At 42.6% G+C, this 27,492-nt stretch overlaps 1 protein-coding gene across 1 annotated transcript in view; it reads left to right on the forward strand.

The window, feature by feature from the left end:
- The window catches only part of LOC115159169 (exosome RNA helicase MTR4), a 52,074-nt gene that overhangs the window by 22,821 nt on the left and 1,761 nt on the right, over positions 1–27,492 (forward strand). The window contains exons 14-24 of the mRNA XM_029708629.1: positions 1,205–1,330; positions 4,943–5,093; positions 6,007–6,179; positions 6,384–6,452; positions 6,663–6,791; positions 8,961–9,071; positions 9,517–9,705; positions 13,389–13,552; positions 18,637–18,742; positions 26,120–26,176; positions 26,971–27,133. Of these exons, the coding sequence (XP_029564489.1) occupies positions 1,205–1,330; positions 4,943–5,093; positions 6,007–6,179; positions 6,384–6,452; positions 6,663–6,791; positions 8,961–9,071; positions 9,517–9,705; positions 13,389–13,552; positions 18,637–18,742; positions 26,120–26,176; positions 26,971–27,133 (1,438 nt within the window). The remainder of the gene's footprint in view (positions 1–1,204; positions 1,331–4,942; positions 5,094–6,006; positions 6,180–6,383; positions 6,453–6,662; positions 6,792–8,960; positions 9,072–9,516; positions 9,706–13,388; positions 13,553–18,636; positions 18,743–26,119; positions 26,177–26,970; positions 27,134–27,492) is intronic.

Consider the following 27,492-nt stretch of genomic DNA (forward strand, 5'->3'; position numbering starts at 1 on the left):
TTTAACAAAGCACACCTGTTAATGTAAATGCATTCCAGGTTACTACCTCATGAAGCTGGTTGAGAGAATGCCAAGCTGTCAAGGCAAAGGGTGGCTACTTTGGACAATGTCAAATATAAAATATTTTTTGTTTAACACTTTTTTTTGGGGGGGTTGCTACATTATTCCATATGTGTCATTTCATAGTTTTGATGTCTTCAGTATTGTTATACAATGTAGAAAATAGTAAACATTTAGAAAAACCCTTGAATGAGAATGTGTGAACTTTTGACTGGTTGTGTGTACACAACTTAAAACCTTAATATTGACTTGCACCCCCCCACCCCCACCCCACACACACACACTCTACGAGGTGTCGAAAGTGTTCCACAGGGATGCTGGCCCATGTTATGTCCAATGCTTCCCACAGTTGTGTCAAGTTGGCTTGATGTCCTTTCGGTGGCGGACCATTGCTGATTATTATATTTTATTCATGTATTTAACCTTTACTTAACTAAGCAAGTCAGTTAAGAACAAATTCTTATTTACAATGATGACAGCTTACCGGGGAACAGTGGGTTAACTGCCTTGTTCAGGGGCAGAACAGATTTTTACCTCGTCAGCTCTGGGATTCAAGCCAGCAATCTTTCGGTTACTCGCCCAACGCTCTAACCTCTAGGCTACCTGCCGCCCCACACGGAAAACTGTTGCGTTTAAACAACCCAGTAGCGGTGCAGTTCTTGACACAAACCGGTGCTCCTAGCACCTACTACCATACCCCCACTTAAATCTTTTGTCTTGCCCATTCACCCTGTGAATGGCACACACACATCCATGTCTCAATTGTCTCAAGGCTTACAAATCCTTCTTTAGTATGTTTCCTCCCCTTCATCTACACTAAACAGTCTAGCTTTAGGAACAAAACTCCAATCTCTGTTTCAGAGGAATGCATTTGACATCTGAAAGAGAATCGGCCTTATTTGAGTAAATGAATCTGATTCCGTACACATTTCTAATGACGATTAGGTCAAATAGTTTACCGTCTGTCATTGGTACTAGCTCCACATTTCTGAACTACTTCTCCCACGCAAAAGATGTCCATGCATGTGTGAATATTGACGTGGCTGCTATTTGTGTGCCTGTGAGCGAGCTAGCATGTGTGTTTTGACAGCTGTGACTATTATTAGTGACAATATTAATGTGCTGTGCTCTCTCTCTGTGTTAGATCACGTCTGGTGAGTACATCCAGATGTCCGGTCGAGCTGGCAGGAGAGGGATGGATGAGAGGGGTATCGTCATCTTCATGGCGGATGAGAAGATGAGCCCTGCAGTTGGGAAACAGCTGCTTAAGGTACTGACTAAACACAGACTGCACACTGGGGCTTTGAATAACAGCTGTATGTGTGTCGTTTTCATACAGAAGGATCATCCTCATAGCTTTTCTCCGTGTGTGTACAGTATGTCAATACACGCATGAATGATTGGGATGCCTGCAGTGTTGGCATTGATCTGATATCTTTCTTTTTTCTTTTTTAGAGGTTATAGAACGCGTCTTAGTATGTACACTATATGAGTCCCAGAACACCTAGTAGTCCAGTTGTAAAACACTTTCAGCACCAGATCAGTTACTCTTGAATTTTGCTCTAATCCTAACCTCCTGCTGAGATGATCTCACAATGGTTCTCGGGCCAAGACATCTCCCCTAGTGTTTTTAAAACGACGCAGTCCTCCCCTCCACACACTGTCCGAGTGACGTACAGGCTCTATGAATGATTGCACAGAGCGGGGGTAGAGAGGGCAGGGGTTTACAAGCACAACCTGAGCCAAGAAGCCTAATATTCTCCTGAGCCGCAGTAATGGAGTGAGTCGGTCGTTTTGGGGTTCTCTACTGGGTCACAGAGCTACTTCCCGACCCTCGGGTCATTTACACGCACGCACACACACAGAGAGCGAGACAAGGACAGATGGACATGCCTGTGTAGAAAAACACTTCTCCTAAACTGTAGCTCATTCCTGACCTTTAGGTCATTTGCAAGGACACACTCACTCAGCTGCAGCCAAACACTTCTCCTAACCTATAGGGAGTCCTTAGTCTTGATATAATCAGGATCTATCGGCTCTTGGTTTGATTAACTGACTCTCACGTTCAAACCTCAAGTCTATAGGGAGTCTTAATACAATCAGGGACCCTCTGGACCCTTGGTTTGGTTAAATGGCTTGCAAGCCTGAAACCCCAAAGCGCAAACCTTTCTTTCCATTTAGGTGGTCCTGTAGTTTAGAGGTTGTCTCTGGGGTACAGTCTGTCCTCCATCTCTTCCTGGTCCCTTGTGTCGTTGGTCCTGGGTTGAGGCCCATTAAGGCTCGCACAACACCATCTTTCACAGACAAAAGGGCAGTTAATCTTGGTCTTAACCAGTGTTTTCCTCCTTTCCACTGTCGGCTATACAGCCGGTTACACAATCATTTTCGGGCGGATACTTTTTCCTCTTAAATTAACTTTTAATTTTTTATTCGCAAGTCAGAAAATAACTCAACTGAGCCCCCTCCTGCTAAAATAAGTGATGCGAATTGAAAAGTAGCCTAGTTAATTCATGTTAGAAAAGAAATCTGCAGAGCCCTCCTGCGAGAATGAGCGACGTGTGATTTATAGATAGGACAGGCGCCTGTCAGTCACAAAGTGAGCGATGACGGGGAAACACTGATGGTTTGACAGTCTGCCGCCTGTTCCTCCTGGTACCTGGGTGTGACGCTGTGGTGGTTGAAGTCACATTTCTTTACACGGAGGGGGAGAGCATGATGCTCCTTCGTCTGTGAGTCAATTTGCACGTCCCATATAATGTGTGAACGATGAGTCGAAATCCACTTAGCCTATTTTCTGGCACATTCATTTATTTTCTTTCGTGTATTTCATATGCGGCCACCAAGTGCTGGTGCGTAGGCTATTACTGTACTTGGACGAACAGCAAGCTTGACTAGTTTGTAAAAGGTGTCGAACTGACTGAGGTCGATGTCATATCCTTGGCATTTATAAATCATTTAACTTAGTTTACATGTCCATGGTATCGCATCGGGACAAGTCAACCTAAGATCTCGTTTTGTATTTTCGATCTGAAGTCCATCAGGACTTGCCAGGCAGTGACGTTAAAGTGAGTGACTTGTCAGTAGCCTCCCGAATCGCATTCGTATGAGAGCCATTTATTTGGTTCCCTAATTTGCATACTGGTAGGCTTTTTGGCGATTTATCCGCAGATAAATTGTTAGGCTAGTAGAGCAATAGCCTCACTCTGGTCCAAAACATGATAAAAGAAAATGGATTGAATTGTGTTAAAAGCGAATTTTTCTTAGATCAATTATCTTTGAAAATACCATATCTAATTCATTTAATCCGTGTCGGAGTAGTCAACTGCTGCTTTCTGTGTAGCGAAGCTCATGATTAACACCTGCTTCGTTCTTCAAACATACCAGTATTGCAGATAGTTGAGAAAAAGCCTCTTGAAAGGAAGCTCAAAGCCTGGGGAAGTCAGCAAACTCTTACAAGATTCTTACATTTAAAAAAAAATATATATATATATATATATTTTTATTTTTTATAAATGACATTCTGCCATTCCCAAAGTTGCGCACACTAGTTGAAATTCTTTCACTAATTTAACTGACGTCATTCTATCTCTTAACATGTATGGACCCAGAACTTAAATGAACATCTGCTCTGTTTATTTTAGAGACCCATTTTTCCATTAGAAAAAGTGGCCATCACACAATTGTATTTTTTCTATTGTAACTTTTTATTTTTTCAAGATAGTTTGGGCTATTCTGTTTTAATAAAATGCATAATTTGAAGAACAAACATTGTGGCAATTCATACCTTGCGGTAAAATGCTTTAATTTCAAGAGACGACAGGCTAAATGTAAAAAAAAAAAAAAAAAAAAAAAAATTTACTTTTTTTCTTACTTAGAAAATAGTCCTTATCATATAGGCCAAGACAAATCCAAAAAAGCTAACAATGCACTGAATTCATACATTGTCACTATTTGAAATTGTAAACAATACCACAAAAGATGTGTCCAGTCTGAGGTCAACTCAAAGTATTCAATAATTTTGCTGTGTATTTCGGATGGAACCAAGGCATTAGAAGGTACCAGAGGCCACCAAAAATAGTTGTAGCAAACAATTCTTAAACACGCTTGGGCTTGGGGGGGGCTTACTGCCCGGGGGGTCCTGGCTGGCTACTTTTTCTATTTGGCTGGCAACTTCATGTGTTTGTGGAAAATACTGGCTAACACATGACAGATTAATGGCAGAAATGTATTTTAATGAGACATCTGGCTGCTCTTGTGTAGATATCATTTATCTTCTTACTGTACTGTTGTAATCGCTTTCTGGAAAACACAACTGAAGGATGGGTTTTGATTGCGAAAGATTCTAAGAAACTCCAACTGCCCTTGGCTTCATAGCCAAGTGGTCTCAAACATTTCCTTGGATAATGGATACCTTTTCTGTCGTAATGTGATTTCACAATTTGGTTCATTTAGTCACTCACCATCCGCTTGTGTTGATTTTAATGGGAGCTCCAAACTCCATGTTTATGTTTCAGTCCCTAACTATAGGACTTGTCAGAGTAGGATGTGATGACAATGTTTGACTGATTCAAGGTCTGTTAAGTTTAAACTGTTCCATGAGTTGCCCAGCTGTCTTTATGACAGGGTTATCCAAACACTCCATTTCAATTCACTCAATTGAAGTAATCTGAAATTCCAATGTTCTTCGTTGAAAAGCATGACTTGGGTCCCATACATTCACTGAGTTAATCAGCTTTCCTTATGACGTGACAGTGTGTCTTTTTGAATAATCAGCTGAATGACCATCGTCCTCTCCCCTGCTCCACCTGAGCTACCCTGCTGAATACGTTCGATCTGTCTAAACCTAACCACCTCTCTCCTGTCTTCTCCTTTCTCTCCCCAGGGCTCGGCAGACCCTCTGAACAGTGCCTTTCATCTCACCTACAACATGGTTCTCAACCTGCTGCGAGTGGAGGAGATCAACCCGGAGTACATGCTGGAGAAGTCTTTCTACCAGTTTCAGCACTACAGGGCTGTGCCCGGGGTCGTAGAGAGTGAGTACAGAATACAGGCCTACCTACTCCAGTCCTGTATTTGGTTCTCAACCTCTCCACTGGTTGGGAATTCCCCCTCGCTAGCCGTGCTTTATTCAAGAGAATAGATCAGATTCATTCGGTAGACTGTTCTGTTGATTTGGTTTGGCCAAATATAGTACAAGTAAAGCTTTATAAAGACCTGTTTTGATGTTGCTGGTGTATTATTGATCCTCTTAACTTTAGGAGAGTGTCATGTCGACTCAAGCCAAATGTACTTTTTTAATTTACCATTTTAAGTCATGTCTCCCGCCCGTTCTTGACTTTTCCTGAACACGTCTGTTTAAAACACTGTCATTGTTAGAATCTTAATATGACAAAAAGAATGTTACAAGCAGTTTAAGAGAACATGTCATTTCTCCCCCTGCCCGTCATTCACAGCAAGTCATTCACTGGCAGTCGGCTTGAAACGACACCTAAACTATATCAAAACTAATTTCACACACATCTATAATAATAGTCTAAAAACGAGATTAAATTGACAGTAGTCTGATGGGTGAGAATAGTGTCAATTGTCAAATTGTATGTAAAGAATCTGATTAGCAGTGCACCTTGGAATTGACACAGAGGCATCAAATCCCCTATCCTTGCCAAACAATAAAAATGACCCCGGGAGCTCTATTTTAAAATAAAACTTTGGGCAGAATCACCGCGATTCCGCGAACTTGCGACACACAGTAATTTTAGCGATAGCATATATTTATTAGAATGTTTGTGTATATCATTCATCGGTGTGAGCTGCTATTTTTAGCTCTTCGTTCCATACCGTGTGACCGGAATTACCAGAACGGCAATCCCCACTCTAATGATGTGCGTTCCCATTCTAGTAATTCTATTTCTCTGTGTATGACTGCCTTTCTTCTGATGTCCACAGATATGGCGAAGCTGGAAGAGATGTACAACGCCATAGAGATCCCCAACGAGGAGAGTGTGGTGACCTACTATAAGATCCGCCAACAGCTGGCCAAACTGAGCAAGGAGATAGAGGAGTTCATCCACAAACCAAAATACTGCCTTCCCTTCCTCCAGCCTGGCAGACTGGTCAAGGTTAGAGACCCAAATACCACTCATACCACCAACTCAAATACTATGTAGCGCAGCCCAAAGACAAAATGTACACCACCGTTCTTTAGTCTTCATGTGCTGTTCAAAAGGGCTTACGCAGATAAAAAATGATTTAGTTTTTCTGAGATGGAATATGAGCGTTTGTTGTACATATAGACGTGCCTATAATGTTGAACTATTTTCCAGGTCAAAAACGAAGATGCTGACTTTGGGTGGGGCGTGGTTGTTAATTTCTCAAAGAAGTCAAATGTCAAGGTAATTTTGATATGTTGAATGTTATCAGAAAGGATCTGTGAAAACACAACCTTTTTTTTGTATTAAAACTAAATACAATGTAGATATAGCTTGTGTTTTTATAGCATGTGTTTTGGGGCTCTGTGTTTATGCATTTGTTGTCCTTCAGGTTACCCAATAATGCTTAAGTGTCGCACCCATGTTGAGGGTATGTGATTTGTTTCCCTCCAGGCCATTACGGGTGACGCAGACCCTCTATACGTGGTAGAGGTGCTGGTCCACTGCAGTAAGGAGAGTGTGAAGAACACAGCTACAGAGGCTGCCAAACCTGCTGCCGCTGGGGAGAAGGGTGAAATGCAGGTGGGTACATATGATGGGGGACGACGTGGCTCTGTCAGAAATGGTTCCCTATTGCGGTGGTTCCTTTTTTAAAAATGTTTAGGGAACTCAGGCTTTCAACTTACTCTTACTCTTAAGTTGTAATAGTAGAATGCAAGTAGAATTTAGTAGAATTTTGAAATTGGGTATTGTAGACCTTTATTGGGAATTGCGATGCTATTTATAACTTGTCAAAAATGCCCAGATCTAGCCCATGTCAGCTTCAAGTTTTTTAGCTAGTTTTTTTTTGTTGCCCATAGATATTGTAATGTTTGAGTCGCTCCGACATCACATTAGACATGGCAAAATGTGTAGAATTGCAGGAAATTGGCTTTAAAATGGCAAAAAAAATAATAATAATCCACCCCATGGTGAAATGTATAGAATTGCAGGGGGGAAAAAGGCGTGGGATGTTCCCCAATGATGGAAGGAGGGAATCACTGCCCTAGTGCACTACTTTTGACCCTATATGGCCTCACACAGAGTCAAAAGACCTGATGGGTTGTTAATTCAGACATAGCCAATGGAATGCTGGGATACAATAATACCACTGGACACTATGTACTCCTGATTTTGGTGGTCTGCCGCAGGATGGAATCCAACATTGAAGTGGTTCTTTCTAGAATGTAGACCACACACAAGTCATTTAATGGATGGGTTACAACACTGTAACTGTCCTTGAGAGTGAAGGAAATCAAACATGGCCAAGTCGTTAATGGTGAAACGGCTGCTGTGCTGTCTCCTGGAGCTTCCCTTTAACTTAAAGCAACAACCACGTAATGAAATGGAACACATATTATATCTCTATGTTTTCAAGAGAAATTAGCTTGTATGCTATGTCATTAGTTGTCTTATACAGTATCTTCATGCTCACGTTGAAACACCATGAATGGTGTTGTCGGGATCGATGCCCCTCGTTTAAAACATTTATTTATTTTCCTTTGGTTTTGCAACCCTCCATATAATATAAACACCATTTTAAGCTTTGAGACTTCTCTCAGTTTAGGTTCATATCCAGACACACACACACACACTCACTCTCTGTCTTAGTTTATGTTCATATGGGCACAGAGACTTTAAAAAAAATCTGATTTCATCCCTCTCTCTTTCTCTCTTCCTCTCTCATATATATCCCATATCCCCCTTGCTCTCTCTGTCTCACCTTCTCACTATATCGGCTGTTTTCTACCCAAATACCACCAGACTTGGGTTCTAATACTGTTTGAATCATTTCAAATGCTGTATCTGTCCATGATTGAGCTTGCCTGTTGCAATGGAACCAAATAGAGAACTCTCAACTACAACACTCGCCCGCCTGGCACTCCAGGCAGGCTAAATCGAACGCTCAAAGTATTTGAAAGACTTCAAATAGTATTTGAACCCAAGTTTGCCAAGTACCATGCATTAAAACTGCTGCTTATTTTGCTGCCTGTGCACATTTCTTCCATTTTGCACTAGTCCTTTTAGTCTGTCTTGTTATTTAGTGCAGTCCTCCTGTCCTAAACTCCTCTGTGAGCTCTGTCTAGATGACTTTAGCTGCCTGCCTGTCTCTTGTCTCGTATTATTCTTCCATATCTCAGAGGAGCCTTTAAACTCTAGCTGAAATGCTGCCTGGCCCTGCTTTCTGGGCTCGCTCCTGTTAAACGCGTTACGATTAATCCCTCTGTCACAGCAAAGCCTCTCTTTCTCTCCCCACTCTCTCCCTCATATCTTCCCCTTCACTGTCAAAGTACGGCAAAGTCCCTCTCTCCCCAAGCTCTTCTCGCTCCTCTGTAGCCTGTGCCGTCTATCTGGCAGTGTGTGGACTGGAGGGATCTGCAGACCAATATCCAGTGGCCTTTCTGGCATTAAAAAGTACAGACTAGGGGATCAAATTTGATTTAAATGGAGAGGTTGACAAGTTGAATCAGGTGTTCTGCAGTTTGTGCCAATATACAGATCCCATAGACTTGTAGACATAGTGGCAGACAGGATTGTGTCTTAGTTCTGTATATGCATTTAGAACCCCATTAGTTAGTGTTCAGGAACTCCTGCCTCAGTCAATGATGATAGCTACAATGTTTGATACTAAGTAAATAGATACATATATGTTTGTATAGTAACTGTATGCATAAACGAACATACTTTATAATTTGTATTGCTTCTGATCAGGTGGTTCCTGTGATGCTCCACCTCCTGACCTCCATCAGTTCAGTTCGTCTCTACAGCCCCAAAGACCTGCGGCCTTATGACAACAGACAGAGCATGCTCAAATCCATACAGGTGAGAACCCTGTGGAATCAAAATACTTCTCGGTATCGTGATACTTGGCCTGGTATCACATCATTAGTAAAATGTTGGTATTGTGACAACCCAACTCTGGAAAATAGGCACATTTTCTTGCAGTTTACACCAATATTAAAAAAATAATAATCTGTGCAAAACAAATTGTCACCTTTTTGGGCCCTCACCAGTTTGCATTCCTGGAGGACACAACACCATGAGAAACATTTATCATAAACATTTTGGTTACGACATGATTCCTAATGTTATTTCATAGTTTTGAAGTCTTCACTATTATTCTACAATGTAGACAATAGTAAAAATAAAGAAAAAGGTGTAGGTGTCCACATTTTTGACTGGTACTGTAGATAGAATAAATCTATTTGTCAACGGTGATCAAAGGCTTTCTCATGGATCATTCTCTGGTCCCGTCTCCACCACACAGGAGGTGCAGAAGAGGTTCCCGGACGGCGTTCCCCTTCTGGACCCCATCGATGACATGGGCATTAAGGACCCGGGCCTGAAGAAGGTCATCCAGAAGGTGGAGGCATTCGAACACAGGATGTACTCCCACCCCATGCACTCTGACCCCAGCCTGGAGGCCGTCTACTCCCTCTGCGAGAGGAAAGCCCTGGTGAGGATGGGTGGGGTGGTGGTATTTGGGATGGTTGGTTGGTTGGTTCATGTCCTGTAGGGCCACTCTGTCCAGTGTATTGCCATATGTTCTGTCAGTAAGTAATGATTGATATGCTTGTCAGTGGGGCTATGATGAGTATTATGTTTTGTGGATAGGTTGGGGTTCAAGAAACATTCACTTTGACGAAAAATATTTGAATGATTTTGAACAGTTTTTCTTCTGTCGACGTAAATCAAAGGTGCTGTACTAAATCCTACAAGCGCCCACACCCCAAGGCTTGTTTTTTTCTGTCACTTACGTAGATCTAGCCTAAATCAGAACAATTGTTTTTGGTCTCTTCCTGTCCGTCTGAGCTGGAAACGGTCGTTTACTGACAGAAACAGGCATAGGGTGTGGTAAAGTACAATATCTGATGGAAATGAGATCGCTCTCATTCATTCATCTAATTTTGGCAGAACATTCAGCACCAATCGACTGTGCCTCTTTTAATTGGCTAGCTCTGAAATGCCAAGGAAATATTGTATTTTCACATGTTTGAAGCTGATGTACAAAACCGAAAGTAAAAGACACAAAAACAAAACTTAAGAATGGGAATCATAGAAATAGCACACACAGAACAGATCTACTGCTTCTTAGACTTGTTTCAATGAGATTTAGAACACCTTTCTATGTGAATTTGGTTGGGAAGCCCAAAAAGTTACATATTGCAGCTTTAAATGAAAAATGTATTCAGAACCACCCATTCCTGTAATGTACAGTGTTAAATAACATGTGAAAACAATATTTTTGTAAACAAATTTTTCATTTTGTCATAATGTTGATAGCAACATGTGGAAATCTGTTGCGGCTCAAGTCGACTACATGTAATGTAATGCTTTCTATGGGCTTGCTGGGTAGCTACATAGCTACTCGTGGAGTCTGATGTTCACAGCGGCAATGCTAAGGCACCATGCAATGCAACCTGGACTGAAGAGTTAGACAAATAGGAGAAATGTGTTGGGCCCTCATTCCAGAGAAGACAACCATGTATGATAGACGTTTTCATGATCCAAAACTCGTATTCCTATTAACTTCCAGTGTAGTGAGAGTGACTTTATCACAGTGCTACGTAATACCAGGCGGATTTCTGCCTGCTTGAATGGCAATTACTCAGATACACAAGATATGACCCTGGAATCGATTGAACATCGCTCAGAGATGCACTAAAGCAATATAGCATTCAAAATGGGTGAATCTTTTAAGTCCCGACCTGTACTGTGCTGGTTATTTATATTTTCCATTCCCTGCTCCTACAACTGACCTAGGTCGTGACCTCTGTTACCTCTGTGTGTGGGATGTATTACATGTCTGCGCATTGGAAGGGATAAAGCCCTATAAACCAGATTACACACACACCATGTTTGATTAGGCATGACGTGAGATTTATACCTGCTGGGAAAAGATCTCCAATCCTCGGCCTGGCCTCTGGGATTGGGCCACTGCACAACTGATCGGCAGCTACAGAAGGAAAGACGGACAGACGTACACTTTCACTAGTAACACAAAGCTGGTTCTATTCTGGGTTTTTTTCTGGGTTGACTTGGGCTTGAATAAAATGCGTAGGCATAACCTTACACTAGGGATGTGCATGGTTATTCGAATATCCGAACGGACGTTTAGTATTGGAAACTTGTGAGTGTTCGTTTTTACACCCCAAAAAATGAAATGCCTGTTTTAACACAGGCATTTTTTTTTTTAATCAAAATATCAGTTTGACTTTGTTACATACTACAAGGATATACCATGACATTTCAATTGAATAAAACAACATACCTTTCAATGTAGATTTTATGACGTGTGCCCCAGAGAAAAACTGGTAGCCGACCGGTGGCCTTCACGCGTGTAGCTTGTTGTTTATGTGTATGGGTCCTGACTGGCTCGTTTGGTAGAGCATGGCGCTTGCAAACACCATGGCTGTGGGTTTGACTCCCATGGGGGACCAGTATATTGGGGGGGGTATGAAAATATATGCATTAACTACTGTAAGACTGTTTTCATACACAGGCCTCTTTATAAGTACTGATCTCAGTCCCCTTTAAAGTGAACTCTGAGGTGAAAAAAAATAGAAAAAGCAAAGTTCTCTTTGTAGACACACTGCCCTTGCCTTTGAATGAGGACTCAACTATTTCGTGGTCCGAGTCCTCTTTGCATTCACATTGCTTTGTTTAGAAGAAACCAAGGTATTTTTCTAACATTCACTCAATGCACTCTGCCATTCCATCAATGTGTTATTGGACAGCTAGATATGCCCACTTGCATTTGGAATCTGATAGATTGCATTTAGTTAAAAGATTATACATAATTGTCATCAGAAGATAATATTAACATTTAATATTATTGGTAACTGAATAAATAACAGAAGAATAACTGCAGATTAATTAATGCTGTAATAGAAAATTGTACACCCAATGTAGGCTACTGCCCCTAGAATTGATTTTGTACCCTATGTTGTAATTCTCGCCAAATATGTTGTCTTTGCACACTATTCAAACCCCACAATTGAATGAACAACTTATGATGCTCGATTAGCCTATAGATCACATATTGCAAACAAATAATCTGAACCCCAAACTTTCTTTCTGTGCATCCTTGACAATCGCTAATCAATATCCAAAGCTTTTTTCCACGAACCTGCTCATCTTCTCATTTATGGCACCAATGGCGTTATTGCAGTCTAGTGTGTGGTGTGGGAATAATGACAAGTGAACCTAGGGAGCTTTGTGTTCACATTGTCCTTAAAAAAGGGAACCGGACCACGGAATTCAAGCAAACTGAACTCGGACCACCTCTTGAGATTGGTCGCAGTTTGGTTCGCTTCGGGGCACTTTTGAGAGGTCTGAGTTCCTTTGGAGTGTTCACACTGCACAAAAAAATGAAGCGTACCACACTGAGTTCACACACATTGTCTAAAGGACATAGTGTGAACACCCTGAATCTCTTTGAATAAAAGCATCTGCTAAATGACAAATTTAAATGTTGGTTAATCAAAGCTGCAATGCTCCGGTTACAAACGTACATTGAAAAAAAACATGTAGGCCTATTTCGAATATCCAGATTTTTCAAAACCCATATGTACCTTACACACACTTTTACATTACTAAGTGATATCACTCGGAGCCCACATCTCGTAACCTGTATACTCCACAACATATGTAAAAAAAAATAAAAAATCTTACTCTAGAGCTGTGCCAACTGAGGTTGCCTAATACTGGTGTTGCCTCGTGTTGTCAGTCACTCTCCCTGCAGCATGATATAATGGTGATGGGTGAGCCTGTAATTGGATAATGGTTTTAAGCAGGGACAGTTGGGCAGTGTGTGTGTGGCCGAGAGGAAAACAACTGCCTGTAACAGACCAAGACTGTTAACCAACACTATCTCCGCCTCGGCTGTCAGTCTTGGCTATGGCTGAGCTGAATGCCACAGTTTGCAGCTTCAGTCATGCACGACAAATCTTATGATATGACTAAAATGGTACATTTTTAAATGGATTGTTCAGCCTAATGACAAATGTACATATTTGTTTCCTTGAAAGCGGTCTATGGTCTGGTTGTTAGCACTGAGATCAGTCATATTTTCTTCATATGGTTCCTTACTAGGGCGCAATGGGTTTTAAGTGTCATGTTATCCTGTGTCTCTGTCAGATTGCGGGGGATATCAAAGGAGCCAAGCGGGAGCTGAAGAAGGCTCGAACCGTGCTGCAGATGGACGAGCTCAAGTGCAGGAAGCGCGTCCTGAGGCGTCTCGGGTTCGCCTCTTCCTCGGATGTCATCGAAATGAAGGGCCGGGTGGCCTGTGAGATCAGCAGGTAAGGAAAAGCCACCAGTAACACTTTACCCAAATAGGGCCCTATAATATTGGTTTTATTTTTTAGCCTCTTTCTCCATGTTTTCTCTCTTAATATTTGTTTTTATATAGAAAAAAAATCCACAGCAATGCTTAACACATCAAGAGACTACTTTTCAGGTCTGGGGAAAAAATAAGAATTTTGTGGGTTTGGGTGTAGTTACCCTTTAATTCAAGTGTACACCAGTAAGAGACCATTGTTTGGTTAGCGATGTGATTGCAGAGTTTGCAAAGCAAATGGTCACTCGACTAATGCAAATAATCATATTCTGCCAGGTAGGCATAGGCTACTTTGTAGTTTACATTTAATTGAATGTTTTTGGGAAAGCCTTAACATCTCTACCAGGTGGTTATAGTTAGCATAATTGCTAACAGCTACACAGTGTAGACATACACCGCACCGCACACACATTCCGGGGCATTCTTGTGTGTCAGAAAGTTGCAGGAAACTAAATCACTGATGCATTTTAAGTGTCTTATGATTAACTTAGTAGAAGTTGCTAGCTAGCATTAAACTTATCTTATAGAAAACAATCAATCAATCATAATCACTAGTTAACTACACATGGTTGATGATATTACTAGTTTATCTAGCCTGTCCTGCGTTGCATATAATCGATGCGGTGCGCATTCGCGAAAAAGGACTGTCGTTGCTCCAACTTGTACCTAACCATAAACATAAATGTCTTTCTTAAAATCAGTACGCAAGTATATATTTTTAAACCTGCATATTTAGTTAATATTGCCTGCTAACATGAATTTCTTTTAACTAGGGAAAATGTGTCACCTCTGCAACAGAGTCAGGGTATATGCAGCAGTTTGGCCGCCTGGCTCGTTGCGAACTGTGAAGACTATTTCTTCCTAACAAAGATAGCCAACTTCGCCAAACGGGGGATGATTTAACAAAAGCACATTTGCGGAAAAAAAAAAAATTAAGTTAAAATAAGTGTTCATTCAGTATTGTTGTAATTGTCGTCATTGCAAAAAAACAAAAACGGCCGATTTAATCGGTATCGGCTGTTTTTTTTGAGGCCTCTAATAATCGGAATCGTATCGGTGTTGAAAAATCATAATCGGTCGACCTCTAATTTGGTCCCATATTCCTAGCACACAATGACTACATCACGCTTTTGACTCAACACATTTGTTGGATGCGTTTGCTCTTCGTTTTGGTTGTTCCAGATTATTTTGTGCCCAATAGAAATGAATGGTAAATAAAGTATTGTCATTTTGGAGTCACTTTTATTGTAAATAGGAATATAATATGTTTCTACTCAGTTCTACATTAATGTGGACGCTACCGTGATTACGGATAATCCTGAATAATAATGAGTGAAAAAGTTAGATGCATAAATATCATATTGGCGTTTACTGTATTCCCAAATGTATTCTCAAACATTTTATTTTCTCTGTTAAGCTGTGTGCACTGTACTGACTTGCAGGATTGTTGCTGACACTCCGATGTTCAGATGAAGTGAATTAAATAGTCTATTCTGCGCACCGCCTTGACGTTCAAGCTACTATTTTTGCCATATAATGTTATTAAAACAGAAGCGGACAACTTCGTAGTAGAGTTACCTAGTCGGCTTGTTGATGTGTGTTCTATGCAGGCGCTTTCAAATTGCGAGAGCCATAGAGAGGGAATTTGTTATGACAAGCAGTCAATGCACAACAATTCTTAATTCAATCGTGGGAAAATGCGTTTGAAAGCAGTTTTGGTGTTTGTTAAAAAGGGATCCCAGTTTTCCATTGCTACCATGTCATTTTTTTTGTCCTTCAATTGCACGAGTGGCATCGTTTTACAACTGCAGTTAGAAACGCAGTTTCAAGCATGGTGGAGCAGCTGTGCAACAGTAGTGACGGGTTGTTCGCAGTGATGCCGATTTAGTAACTTTTCAGACTACCCTGGCAACTTTTTTGTCAAACAGCACCTAGCAACACATTTAGCTACTTTTAAAAATGTATTTTGAACTTTTAGTAACTTTTGAAAAGTGACTCAAACGCTAAAATGCACGCATTTTCCCCTCTAAATGACACACAACCGATTTTCTCTGTCACACTCAGTCACAACACACGTGCCTGGCTGCAAAAGTGCATTGAGTGACGTCGGCAGCAGGCGCTCAGCTCGTGCACTGGCAGCAGCAAATTGCAAATCAATACTGCAGTAGTACGGGTTCGACGAGCCAAACCCAATTAATATACACTGCTCAAAAAAATAAAGGGAACACTTAAACAACACATCCTAGATTTGAATGAAAGAAATAATCTTATTCAATAATTTTTTCTTTACATAGTTGAATGTGCTGACAACAAAATCACACAAAAATGATCAATGGAAATCCAATTTATCAACCCATGGAGGTCTGGATTTGGAGTCGCACTCAAAATTAAAGTGGAAAACCACTACAGGCTGATCCAACTTTGATGTAATGTCCTTAAAACAAGTCAAAATGAGGCTCAGTAGTGTGTGTGGCCTCCACGTGCCTGTATGACCTCCCTACAACGCCTGGGCATGCTCCTGATGAGGTGGCGGATGGTCTCGTGAGGGATCTCCTCCCAGACCTGGACTAAAGCATCCGCCAACTCCTGGACAGTCTGTGGTGCAACGTGGCGTTGGTGATGGAGCGAGACATGATGTCCCAGATGTGCTCAATTGGACTCAGGTCTGGGGAACGGGCGGGCCAGTCCATAGCATCAATGCCTTCCTCTTGCAAGAACTGCTGACACACTCCAGCCACATGAGGTCTTGCATTAGGAGGAACCCAGGGCCAACCGCACCAGCATATGGTCTCACAAGGGGTCTGAGGATCTCATCTCGGTACCTAATGGCAGTCAGGCTACCTCTGGCGAGCACATGGAGGGCTGTGCGGCCCCCCAAAGAAATGCCACCCCACACCATGTCTGACCCACCGCCAAACCGGTCATGCTGGAGGATGTTGCAGGCAGCAGAACGTTCTCCATGGCGTCTCCAGACTCTCACGTCTGTCACATGTGCTCAGTGTGAACCTGCTTTCATCTGTGAAGAGCACAGGGCGCCAGTGGCGAATTTGCCAATCTTGGTGTTCTCTGGCAAATGCCAAACGTCCTGCACGGTGTTGGGCTGTAAGCACAACCCCCACCTGTGGACGTCAGGCCCTCATACCACCCTCATGGAGTCTGTTTCTGACCGTTTGAGCAGACACATGCACATTTGTGGCCTGCTGGAGGTCATTTTGCAGGGCTCTGGCAGTGCTCCTCCTGCTCCTCCTTGCACAAAGGCGGAGGTAGCGGTCCTGCTGCTGGGTTGTTGCCCTCCTACGGCCTCCTCCACGTCTCCTGATGTACTGGCCTGTCTCCTGGTAGCGCCTCCATGGTCTGGACACTACGCTGACAGACACAGCAAACCTTCTTGCCACAGCTCGCATTGATGTGCTATCCTGGATGAGCTGCACTACCTGAGCCACTTGTGTGGGTTGTAGACTCCGTCTCATGCTACCACTAGAGTGAAAGCACCGCCAGCATTCAAAAGTGACCAAAACATCAGCCAGGAAGCATAGGAACTGAGAAGTGGTCTGTGGTCATCACCTGCAGAACCACTCCTTTATTGGGGGTGTCTTGCTTATTGCCTATAATTTCCACCTGTTGTCTATTCCATTTGCACAACAGCATGTGAAATTTATTGTCAATCAGTGTTGCTTCCTAAGTGGACAGTTTGATTTCACAGAAGTGTGATTGACTTGGAGTTACATTGTGTTGTTTAAGTGTTCCCTTTATTTTTTGAGCAGTATAGTTGGTCACGAATGTTTGATCTTGAACAGAACTTACAACATCAATCAACATGTCTCAATCAAAATTGTACAGCCAGAAGTACAGATACGAGTGGGAGACTGTACCTGAACAAATGTCAAATCATATTTTTCGCCGAGATGGCCAGTCAATTTGAGTAATGTTACTGTGTATTCTACGTAATGACGCAGTTTTACGTTATCACGCAATGACATCACAACGTCATTTAGCAACTTTTAGCAACAAATCAACCTGCCTCTAGCAACTTACCCTGAAAATGAGTTGGCAACACTGGTTGTAAGCAAACCATGAGTCATTTTTGAACGTCGGTAACCGAATTGCATATTTTAAAGAGCCGTTCATCTGGCTCCCTAATTTGAATACTGTTACTATTGCTTTTTGAATTTGGGACATCGATTATCTGGAGATTAAATTATATAAACTTTATCTGGGGCCTCCTGAGTGACGCAGTGGTCTAAGGCAGTGCTAGCCGTGCCACTAGATATCCTGGTTCGAGTCCAGGCTCTGTCGCAGCCGGCCACGACCGGGAGACCCATGGGGCGCCGCACAATTGACCCAGCGTTGTCTAGGTTAGGGGAGGGTTTGACCGGCCGGGATGTCCTTGTCCCATCACGCTCTAGCAACTCCTGTAGCGGGCTGGGCGCATGCACGCTGACTCGGTCGCCAAGTGTACGGTGTTTTTGCGGCTGGCTCCTGGGTTAAGCGGGCATTGTGTCATGAAGCAGTGCCACTTGGCTGGGTTGTGTTTCTGAGGACGTACGGGAGTTGCAGCGATGGGACAAGACTGTAACTACCAATTGGTTAGAGCGTCTGACTAGTAACCGAAAGGTTGCAAGTTCGAATCCCCAAGCTGACATGGTACAAATCTGTCGTTCTGTCCCTGAACAAGGCAGTTAACCCACCGTTCCTAGGCTGTCATTAAAAATAAGAATTTGTTCTTAACTGACTTGCCTAGTTAAATAAAGGTTAAAAAAAAATTATATAAAAATGTGCCTGTGGCGGTCTGGAATTGGCCAAACTCGCAGTTTCATACACATAAAAAATAAATGATGGTCATGACTTTCTTACATGAAATTTGACATTAACTTGGCCCCAGACAATCCATCTGCGATCTGCTTAAGCTTCTCATGGGATTCTTTTTGTTGTTTTAACCCCTGGCTGCTGGTGACTGAGATGGTGTTCAGCTGTTCTTAGAACAGTTATCTATATCAACATGCTATTAAAAAACACTGACTGGTCTGAGACCTGTGTTTGATCCAGTGCTGATGAACTTCTACTGACTGAGATGGTGTTCAACGGCCTGTTCAACGATCTGTCTGCAGAACAGGTTACCGCTCTACTCAGCGTCTTCGTCTTCCAGGAGAACGTAAGTCACACGCACACACATCTTTTCCTGCGCAATCAGTTAAAACATACTTTTGGCCAGATAAGCAACAATCTTCTTTCCCACACTCTTCAACTTGAAATGTCGTCACGACATTTCTTACACCCCTCACTAAAAGCACTTTGACCTATTACTTCAAGTCTGATAGTCTAATGTCGCCATATCTTGAGTGTTATGTGTTTAAATTAATCAAGTCCTCAGTACATCTTGATGCTTCCTCTCAAAACAAGGAATTCCTGTGCCAAATGCTTGAATTTTTTTGTTGTCTTGGCTTCCTCAATTATTGACCTCCCCAATAACAAAGTCCACTCTAAACTCCATCGTACAGGCAGGTGGTCACTCTGCCAAAAGTAGGTCTCTGGCACGTTTCTCTTCTCTGAGTGTTCATTGTTCTCTGTAAGCAGCGCCACACTCTTCACTGCTGGTCCAAGTATGGCAGCCCTCAGTAAGGGTGTGTTCCAGCTTAGTGATGGGGTGTGAAATGCTGGTCTTTCTAGCTCCATGTGTTTTGTGTATCATAGTGTAATGACAGTACAGGTGTATTATTGAGCAACGGTCTAGTGCCGTGTGTGCATCATCATGTCAACACTACATTTAAGGGTCTAGCTCTGTGTTTGTGTATTATCATGTCTACTGTCTAAACTGCGATTTAATTTTAGGCTTCTATATGTATCATGTCATATCTACTGCCTGCAAGTCTCTCTCTCTCGCTCTCTCTCATATGCCTCTGTTGTGTCTGTTAGCAGATCAGCTCTGTGACATTCACATGCAGCTGTCGTCCAGTGTCCTGTCGCCCCACTTCCCCGCATAAAGGCTACAGTGTGCTGTATGTTGATATTTATGCAGCTGCTCCCTCTTCTCTGTGTGGAGGGAGAGCTTCCACCTGCTGCTGCTGGAGAGGCTGGTGAAGGATGAGGCAGGCAGGCAGGGAAGATCTCATGACAGGCTAAAAACATCAAGGGTTAATGGGGCGTCACACAGGGCACTGAGCCAGAGACAGAATAGGCTTGGGAGTAGGGCACAGAGAGGGAGCTTGGGGGGGCCTGAGGCACTGCCATGGGAGAGTGGGCAATGGGATCAAGATAGTCACACCAATTATTATTTCCCACGAACAAGTGGGAATCTTTATAAAGACAAAAATTGGGGTAACGGTCTTGTATCCCCCCCTCATCTGCAGGAGGTAGACTTCCACTTCACCACTGACCTTTAAAGGTCCAATGCAGCAGTTTTTAATATCAATATCAAATCAATTTTGAGTAACAATTAATTACCTTATACTGAGTTTTTTTCAACCATTTTAATTGAAAACAAAAATAGCTTCTTAGCCAACAGCAATTTCCTCAAGCAAGAATTTTGCTAAGACTGTCTGGGAGTGGTCTGAGTGGGGAGGGGAAAACTGAAAATTAGCTGTTATTGGCAGATTTGTTATTGGTCTGTTAAAGGAAAATTCCACCCAAAAACTATATTTTGGTATTTGTTTCATTAGTCCATTGTTGATGTAGTCCCAAAATGTTTTGCATGTCAGAAATCTAGTTTTCAAAAATATACTTTTTGGGTGGAGTTTTCCTTTTAACTAATTTAACTTTATTATTGGTCTGTTAACTAATTTACCACAACCCTTACACTAAAAGGACATTAATATAATTTTCACAGTAATATTCCAACCTCATAGTGTGGATATTTACAGTACCAGTCAAAAGTTGACACATCTACACATTCAAGGGTTTTTCTTTATTTTTATAATTTTCTACATTGTAGAATAACACATGGAATCATGTAGTAACCAAAAAAGTGTTAAACAAATCAAAATATATTTTATATATGAGGTTCTTCAAAGTCAAATCAATTTTTTATTAGTCACATGCGCCAAATACAACAGGTGTAGACAGTGAAATGCTTACTTACGAGCCCCTAACCAACATTGCACTTTAAAAAAAATACAGATAAGAATAAGAGAAAAGTAAAAAGTAATTAAAAAGCACTAGTGAAATAACAATAGTGAGACTGTATACAGGGGGTACTGATACAGAGTCAATGTGTGTGGGTACCGGTTATTTGAGGTAGTATGTACATGTAGGTATAGTTATTAAAGTGACTATGCATAGATGACAACAGAGTGGCAGTGGTGTAAGGGGGCACTGCAAATAGTCTGGGTAGCCATTTGACAAGATGTTCAGGAGTCTTATGGCTTGGAGGTAGAAGCTGTTTCGAAGCCTCTTGGACCAAGGCTTGGCGCTCCGGTTGCCGTGCGGTAGCAGGGAGAACAGTCTATGACTAGGGTGGCTGGAGTCTTTGACAATTTTTAGGGCCTTCCTCTGACACCGCCTGGTATAGAGGTCCTGGATGGCAGGAAGCTTGGCCCCAGTGATGTACTGGGCCGTTCGCACTACCCTCTGTCGTGCCATGCGGTCGGAGCCCGAGCAGTTGACATACCAGGCAGTGATGCAACCAGTCAGGATGCTCTCGATGGTGCAGCTGTAGAACCTTTTTGAGGATCTGAGGACCCATGCCAAATCTTTTCAGTCTCCTGAGGGGGAATAGGTTTTGTCATGCCCTCTTCACGACTGTCTTGGTGTGCTTGGATCATGTTAGTTTGTTGGTGATGTGGACACCAAGGAACTTGAAGGTCTCAACCTGCTCCAATGCAGCCCCGTCAATGAGAATGGGGGTGTGCTCAATCCTCTTTTTCCTGTAGTCCACAATCATCTCCTTTGTCTTGATCACGTTGAGGGAGAGGTTGTTGTTCTGGCACCACACGGCCAGGTCTCTGACCCCCCCCCCCCCCCCCCCCCCCATTGACTGTCTCGTTGTTGTCGGTGATCAGGCCTACCACTGCGTCATCAGCAAATGTAATGATGGTGTTGGAGTCGGGCCTGGCCGTGCAGTCATGAGTGGACAGTGAGTACAGGAGGGGACTGAGCACGCACCCCTGAGGGGCCCCTATGTTGAGGATCAGCGTGGCGGATGTGTTGTTACCTACCCTTACCACCTAGGGGTGGCCCGTCAGGAAGTCCAGGATCCAGTTGCAGAGGGAGGCGTTTAGTCCCAGGGTCCTTAGCTTATCGATGAGCTTTGAGGGTACTATGGTGTTGAACGCTGAGCTGTAGTCAATGAATAGCATTCTCACATAGGTGTTCCTTTTGTCCAGGTGGGAAAGGGCAGTGTGGAGTGCAATGAGGATTGCATAATCTGTAGATCTGTTGGGGCAGTATCCAAATTGGAGTGGGTCTAGGGTTTCTGGTATGATGGTGTTGATGTGAGCCATGACCAGCCTTTCAAAGTGCTTCATGGCTACAGATGTGAGTGCTACGGGTCGGTAGTCGTTTGGGCAGGTTACCTTAGTGTTCTTGGGCACAGGGACTATGGTGGTCTGCTTAAAACATGTTGGTATTAGACTCGGACAGGGAGAAGTTGAAAATGTCAGTGAAGACACTTGCCAGTTAGTCAGCGCATGCTCACAGTACACGTCCTCGTAATCCATCTGGCCCTGCAGCCTTGTGAATGTTGACCTGTTTAAAAGTCTAACTCGCGTCGGCTGCGGAAAGCGTGATCACGGTCTTCCGGAACAGCTGGTGCTCTCATGCATGTTTGTGTTACTTGCCTCGACGCGAGCATAGAAGTAGTTTAGCTCGTCTGGCAGGCTCGTGTCACTGGGCAGCTCTTGGCTGTGCTTCCCTTTGTAGTCTAATGGTTTGCATGCCCTGCCACATCCGACGAGCGTCAGAGCCGGTGTAGTACGACTCGATCTTAGTCCTGTATTGATGATTTGCCAAATGGAGGGTGAGGGATAGCTTTGTATGCATCTCTGTGTGTGGAGTATTGTTGGTCCAAAGTTATTTTTCCTCTGGTTGCACATTTAACATGTTGATAGAAATTTGGTAAAACGGATTTAAGTTTCCCTGCATTAAAGTCCCCGGCTACTAGGAGCGCCGCCTCTGGGTGAACGTTTTCTTGTTTGCTTATGGTGTAATACAACTCATTCAATGCTGTCTTAGTGCCAGCCTCTGACTGTGGTGGTATGTAAACAGCTACAAAGAATACAGATAAACTCTCTCGGTAGGTAGTATTGTCTACAGCTTATCATGAGATACTTTACCTTAGGCGAGCAATAGCTTGATACTTCCTTAGATATTGTGCACCAGCTGTTGCAAAGAAGCGACCCTTTGCCTTGACGACAGCTTTGCAAACCCATGGCATTCTCTCAACCAGCTTCATGAGGAATGCTTTTCCAACTGTCTTGAAGGAGTTCCCACATATGCTGAGCACTTGTTGGCTGCTTTTCCTTCACCCTGCAGTCCAACAACTTGGGTTGAAGTCGGGTGATTGTGGAGGCCAGGTCATCTGATGTAGCACTCATCACTCGCCTTCTTGGCCAAATAACCCTTACACAGTCTGGAGGTGTGTTTTGGGTCATTGTCCTGCTGAAAAACAAATGGTAGTCCCACTAAGCACAAACCAGATGGGATGGCGTATCGCTGCAAAATGCTGTTGTAGCCATGCTAGTTAAGTGTGCCTTGAATTGTAAATAAATCACTCAGTGTCACCAGCAAAGCTCCCCCACACCTCCTCCTCCATGCTTCATGGTGGGAACCACACATGCAGAGATCATCTGTTCACCTACTCTGCGTCTCACAAAGACATGGCGGTTGGAACCAAAATTCTCAAATTTGGACTCATCAGACCAAAGGACAGATTTCCACCAGTCTAATGGCCCAAGCAAGTCTCTTCTTATTATTGGTGTCCTTTAGTAGTGGTTTCTTTGCAGCAATTTGACCATGAAGGCCTAATGTACTCAGTCTCCTCTGAATAGTTGATGTCTGTTTACTTGAACTCTGTGGATAATTTATTTGGGCTGCAATTTCTGAGGTGCAGTTAACTCTAAGGAACATATACTCTGCAGAAGAGTTAACCCTGTGGCGGTCATCATGAGAACCAGTTTCATAGCACTGAAGGGTTTTTGCGACTGCACTTGAAGATATGTTCTAAGTTCTTGATATTTTCCAGATTGACTGACCTTCATGTCTTGAAGTAATGATGGACTGTCATTTCTCTTTGCTTATTGCCATAATATGGACTAGGTCTTTTACCAAATAGGGCTATTTTCTGTATTCCATCCCTACCTTGTCACAACACAACTGATTGGTTCAAACGTATTAAGAAGGAAAGAGAATGCCAAGAGTATGCAAGTCTGTCATCAAAGCAAAAGGTGGCTACTTTGAAAAATCTCAAATCTCAAATATATTTTTTAATTTAACACTTATTTTGGTTACTACATGATTCCATATGCATTATTTCATAGTTTTGAGGTCTTCGCTATTCTACAATGTAGAAAATAAAAACCCTTGAATGAGTAGGATTCCACATTTTTGACTGGTAGTGTGTGTGTGTGTGTGTGTGTGTGTGTGTGTGTGTGTGTGTGTGTTTAAACTCAGCAAAAAAAGAAATGTCCTCACTGTCAACTGCGTTTATTTTCAGCAAACTTCACGTGTAAATATTATGAACATAACAAGATTCAACAACTGCGACATAAACTGAAGAAGTTCCACAGACACGTGACTAACAGAAATTGATTGTCCCTGAACAAAGGGGGGGTCAAAAGTAACAGTCAGTATCTGGTGTGGCCACCAGCTGCGTTAAGTACTGCAGTGCATCTCCTGAGTTTATGTATGTATGTAATCATGTTTTTGACTTCACTTTGCCTTAAGTCAATTTAACAATATTTGACCTACTATTAGCAAGGATAACAATGGTGACTACCTGGAGTGAGGACAGCAATCCGTGACCTTTACCAGTCAGACATTTAGCCAGCTAGAGTGGATGTGGCGGGAGAAAAGGCTAAGGTCATCAGTGCGGTCATCCATGACCTTTTGAGAAGAAACATTTACAGTGCCTTCAGAAAGAATTCATACCCCTTGACTTATTCCACATTTTGTTTGTCCAGATTGAAAATGTATTAAATAAAAATATATATCTTACCCATTTACACACAATATCCCATAATGTCAAAGTGAAAACATGTTTTAAAAATGTGAAATACAAAAATATATAATTTACATAAGTATTCATAAGTACCCCTGGGTCAATACTTTGTAGAAGCACCTTTGGCGGTGATTTACAGATTTGAGTCGTCTTGAGTGTGTCTGTATCAGCTTTTCTTCCTTTTTTTCTCAAGCTCTGTTAATTTAGATGGGGAGCAGCAGTGAACAGCAATCTTCAAGTCTTTCCAGACTTTCAATGGGATTTTTGTCAACTCCAGGTGTGCTGTCATGTGCCTTTTTCTCAGGAAGACTTCTGTCTGGAAGACTTCTGCTGTGGAGACTGTTGTCCTTGTGACAGGTTCTCCAATCTCAGCCAAGGATGTAGTTCTGTCAGCGTGGTCATTGGGTTCTTGGTCACCTCCCTGACCAAGGTCCTTCTTGCACAGTTGATCAGTTTGGTTGGACGGCCAGCTCTAGCCATAGTCTGGGTAGATCTATATATATATATATATATCTTTCCCAATGATGGTGACCACTGTACACTTGGAAGCTTTCAACACTCTATAAATTGTTTTGAAACCTTCCCCAGATGTATGCCTCATCAATTCTATCTCGGAGATCAACGGACAGTTTATTGGACTTCATGGTATAGTTTCTGCTCTGACATGCACTGTCAACTGTGGGACCTTATAGCCAGTTTTCTTTTTAAATCATGTCCAAACAATTGAATTGGCCACAGGTGGACTCCAATCAAGTTGTAGTGACATCTCAAAGATGATCAAAGGAAATTGGATGCAGCGGAGCTCAATTTGGAGTGTCATTGCAAAGGGGTATGAATACTTATGAACATGAGATTTATTTCATTAACAATAAATGTGTTAATATTTCTAAAAACATGTTTTCACTTTGTTATTATGGGGTATCGTGTATGTAAATGGGTGAGAGGAATTATTTATTTTTTTTATGCATTTTGAATTCCGGCTGTGACCCAACAAAATGTGGAATAAGTCGAGGGGTATGGATACATTCTGAAGGCACAGTAGCCTGCACAGTAGAAATGATGAGGTAAAGAAACAAGCCTGCTCGCTCCCATTACTGCGCTAGCTCACTGCATGTTTCACCTTAAATCAATAACCGACTGGCAGCCGTAATGTTTCATTGACACTTTTCTTATTAGGAGTACTAAAGGCAGAGATTGATCAATAATCCTGCTACCGAGTGCCTCTACCCACGGTATCGGCCAACATTTTCAATTTTTCAAACGATTCATCATGTTGAATTGGCAAAAACACGTTTGCTCCTTGACACCCAGCAGGTGGTCGCGGTGTGTTCAAAGCTTTAGACTAACGTCGTTGTGTTTTTGTTCTCTTCCCTCCCTCAGGTTAACGAGATGCCCAAGCTGACAGAGCAGCTGGCTGGACCTCTGAGACAGATGCAGGTAAACATTATTCACTCCGCAGCAGAATAAGCACGGTCCCGGTGGTTAGCATAGGTTACAAAGCAGGATCAATATGTGTAACCCAGGTCAAAAGTAGTGTACTGCATACAGTAGGGAATACGGTGCCATTTGGGATATAGCCAATGAGTTTAGCAGCAGGCTTTTCTAAATATGATTTAAATAACTTAAATATGGAATTGAAATTGGAATGGTAACAAACTCAACACTTTAATTCTGATTTGAGATGCACCCCTCAGGCCTGGTTTAATCTGCTTTTCCGATGTGTGGTTTCTAACACTTAGCTCATGCTGTTTGTGAACCAAGGCATACACCGGCATGTTTAACTACTCTGCAATGTATGTTTGACTTGGAATCCTACCAGTCTACCTATTCTATTGACTTACTGATGTTTCTGTCTGCTGAAACCTGTCAGCCTAGCCAGCTAGAAGCTAGGCCCACAGTCTACAATCTAAATGTTTGGTGAAAGATTAGATCGGGTCTCCCTGCCTGAGTGGTTGCCTTCATGTGAATGGATGTTTGCTGAAATAGTATAATCAAAGTGTAAGATATGCCATGTACTTTTTGTTTGTTTTCCCTTTCAAATAATTTATTTATGTTGTCCAGATACCGAAATAGAGGCTGTGTCCCAAATGTAGTGCACTACTTTTGACCAGTATCCATAGGGCTCTGGTCAAAATGAGTGCACCGTCAAAGTAATAGGGTGCCATTTTGCACGCAGCCTATGACAGTCATATGGATGTAATAAAACCTGGAACTGGATATCTGGTTGTCAGGAGTGTGCCAAGCGCGTTGCCAAGGTGTCTGCGGAGGCTAAGCTGGAGGTGGATGAGGACACCTACCTGGACAAGTTCAAGCCTCACCTGATGGACGTGGTCTACACCTGGGCTAACGGCTCCACCTTCGCCCAGATCTGCAAGATGACCGACGTCTTTGAAGGTAACTCACCTGGCTAACCACCTGACGCTCTTGATATCTGTCCAGTGCCTATAAAATGGACAGCACTCTCCACATTTCGGTTGTCTGTTTCCGTGTGGGGTAGCCCCATGCATTTGAGTCATTTAGCAGGTAAACTTATCCAGAGCCACTTGCAATCAGTGCAAGGTAACTCACCTAACACAAGCTCAGTGCCAATCTAATGGACAGCCTTCCAATTGTTGTTTTTCTGTTGGCCAATGGGGTCGCCCATTGGCCAATGTCTCTATGACTAGCAGTTGATAACTTTTTATTTGTTTTGCAAACTGGCATGTTGTAGTACATGGAAGAAGAGCCAGAAGACCAGGTGATGAACTCATGTT

Source organism: Salmo trutta, chromosome 23, assembly GCF_901001165.1.
Source record: "Salmo trutta chromosome 23, fSalTru1.1, whole genome shotgun sequence".
NCBI classification, from domain to species: domain Eukaryota; kingdom Metazoa; phylum Chordata; class Actinopteri; order Salmoniformes; family Salmonidae; genus Salmo; species Salmo trutta.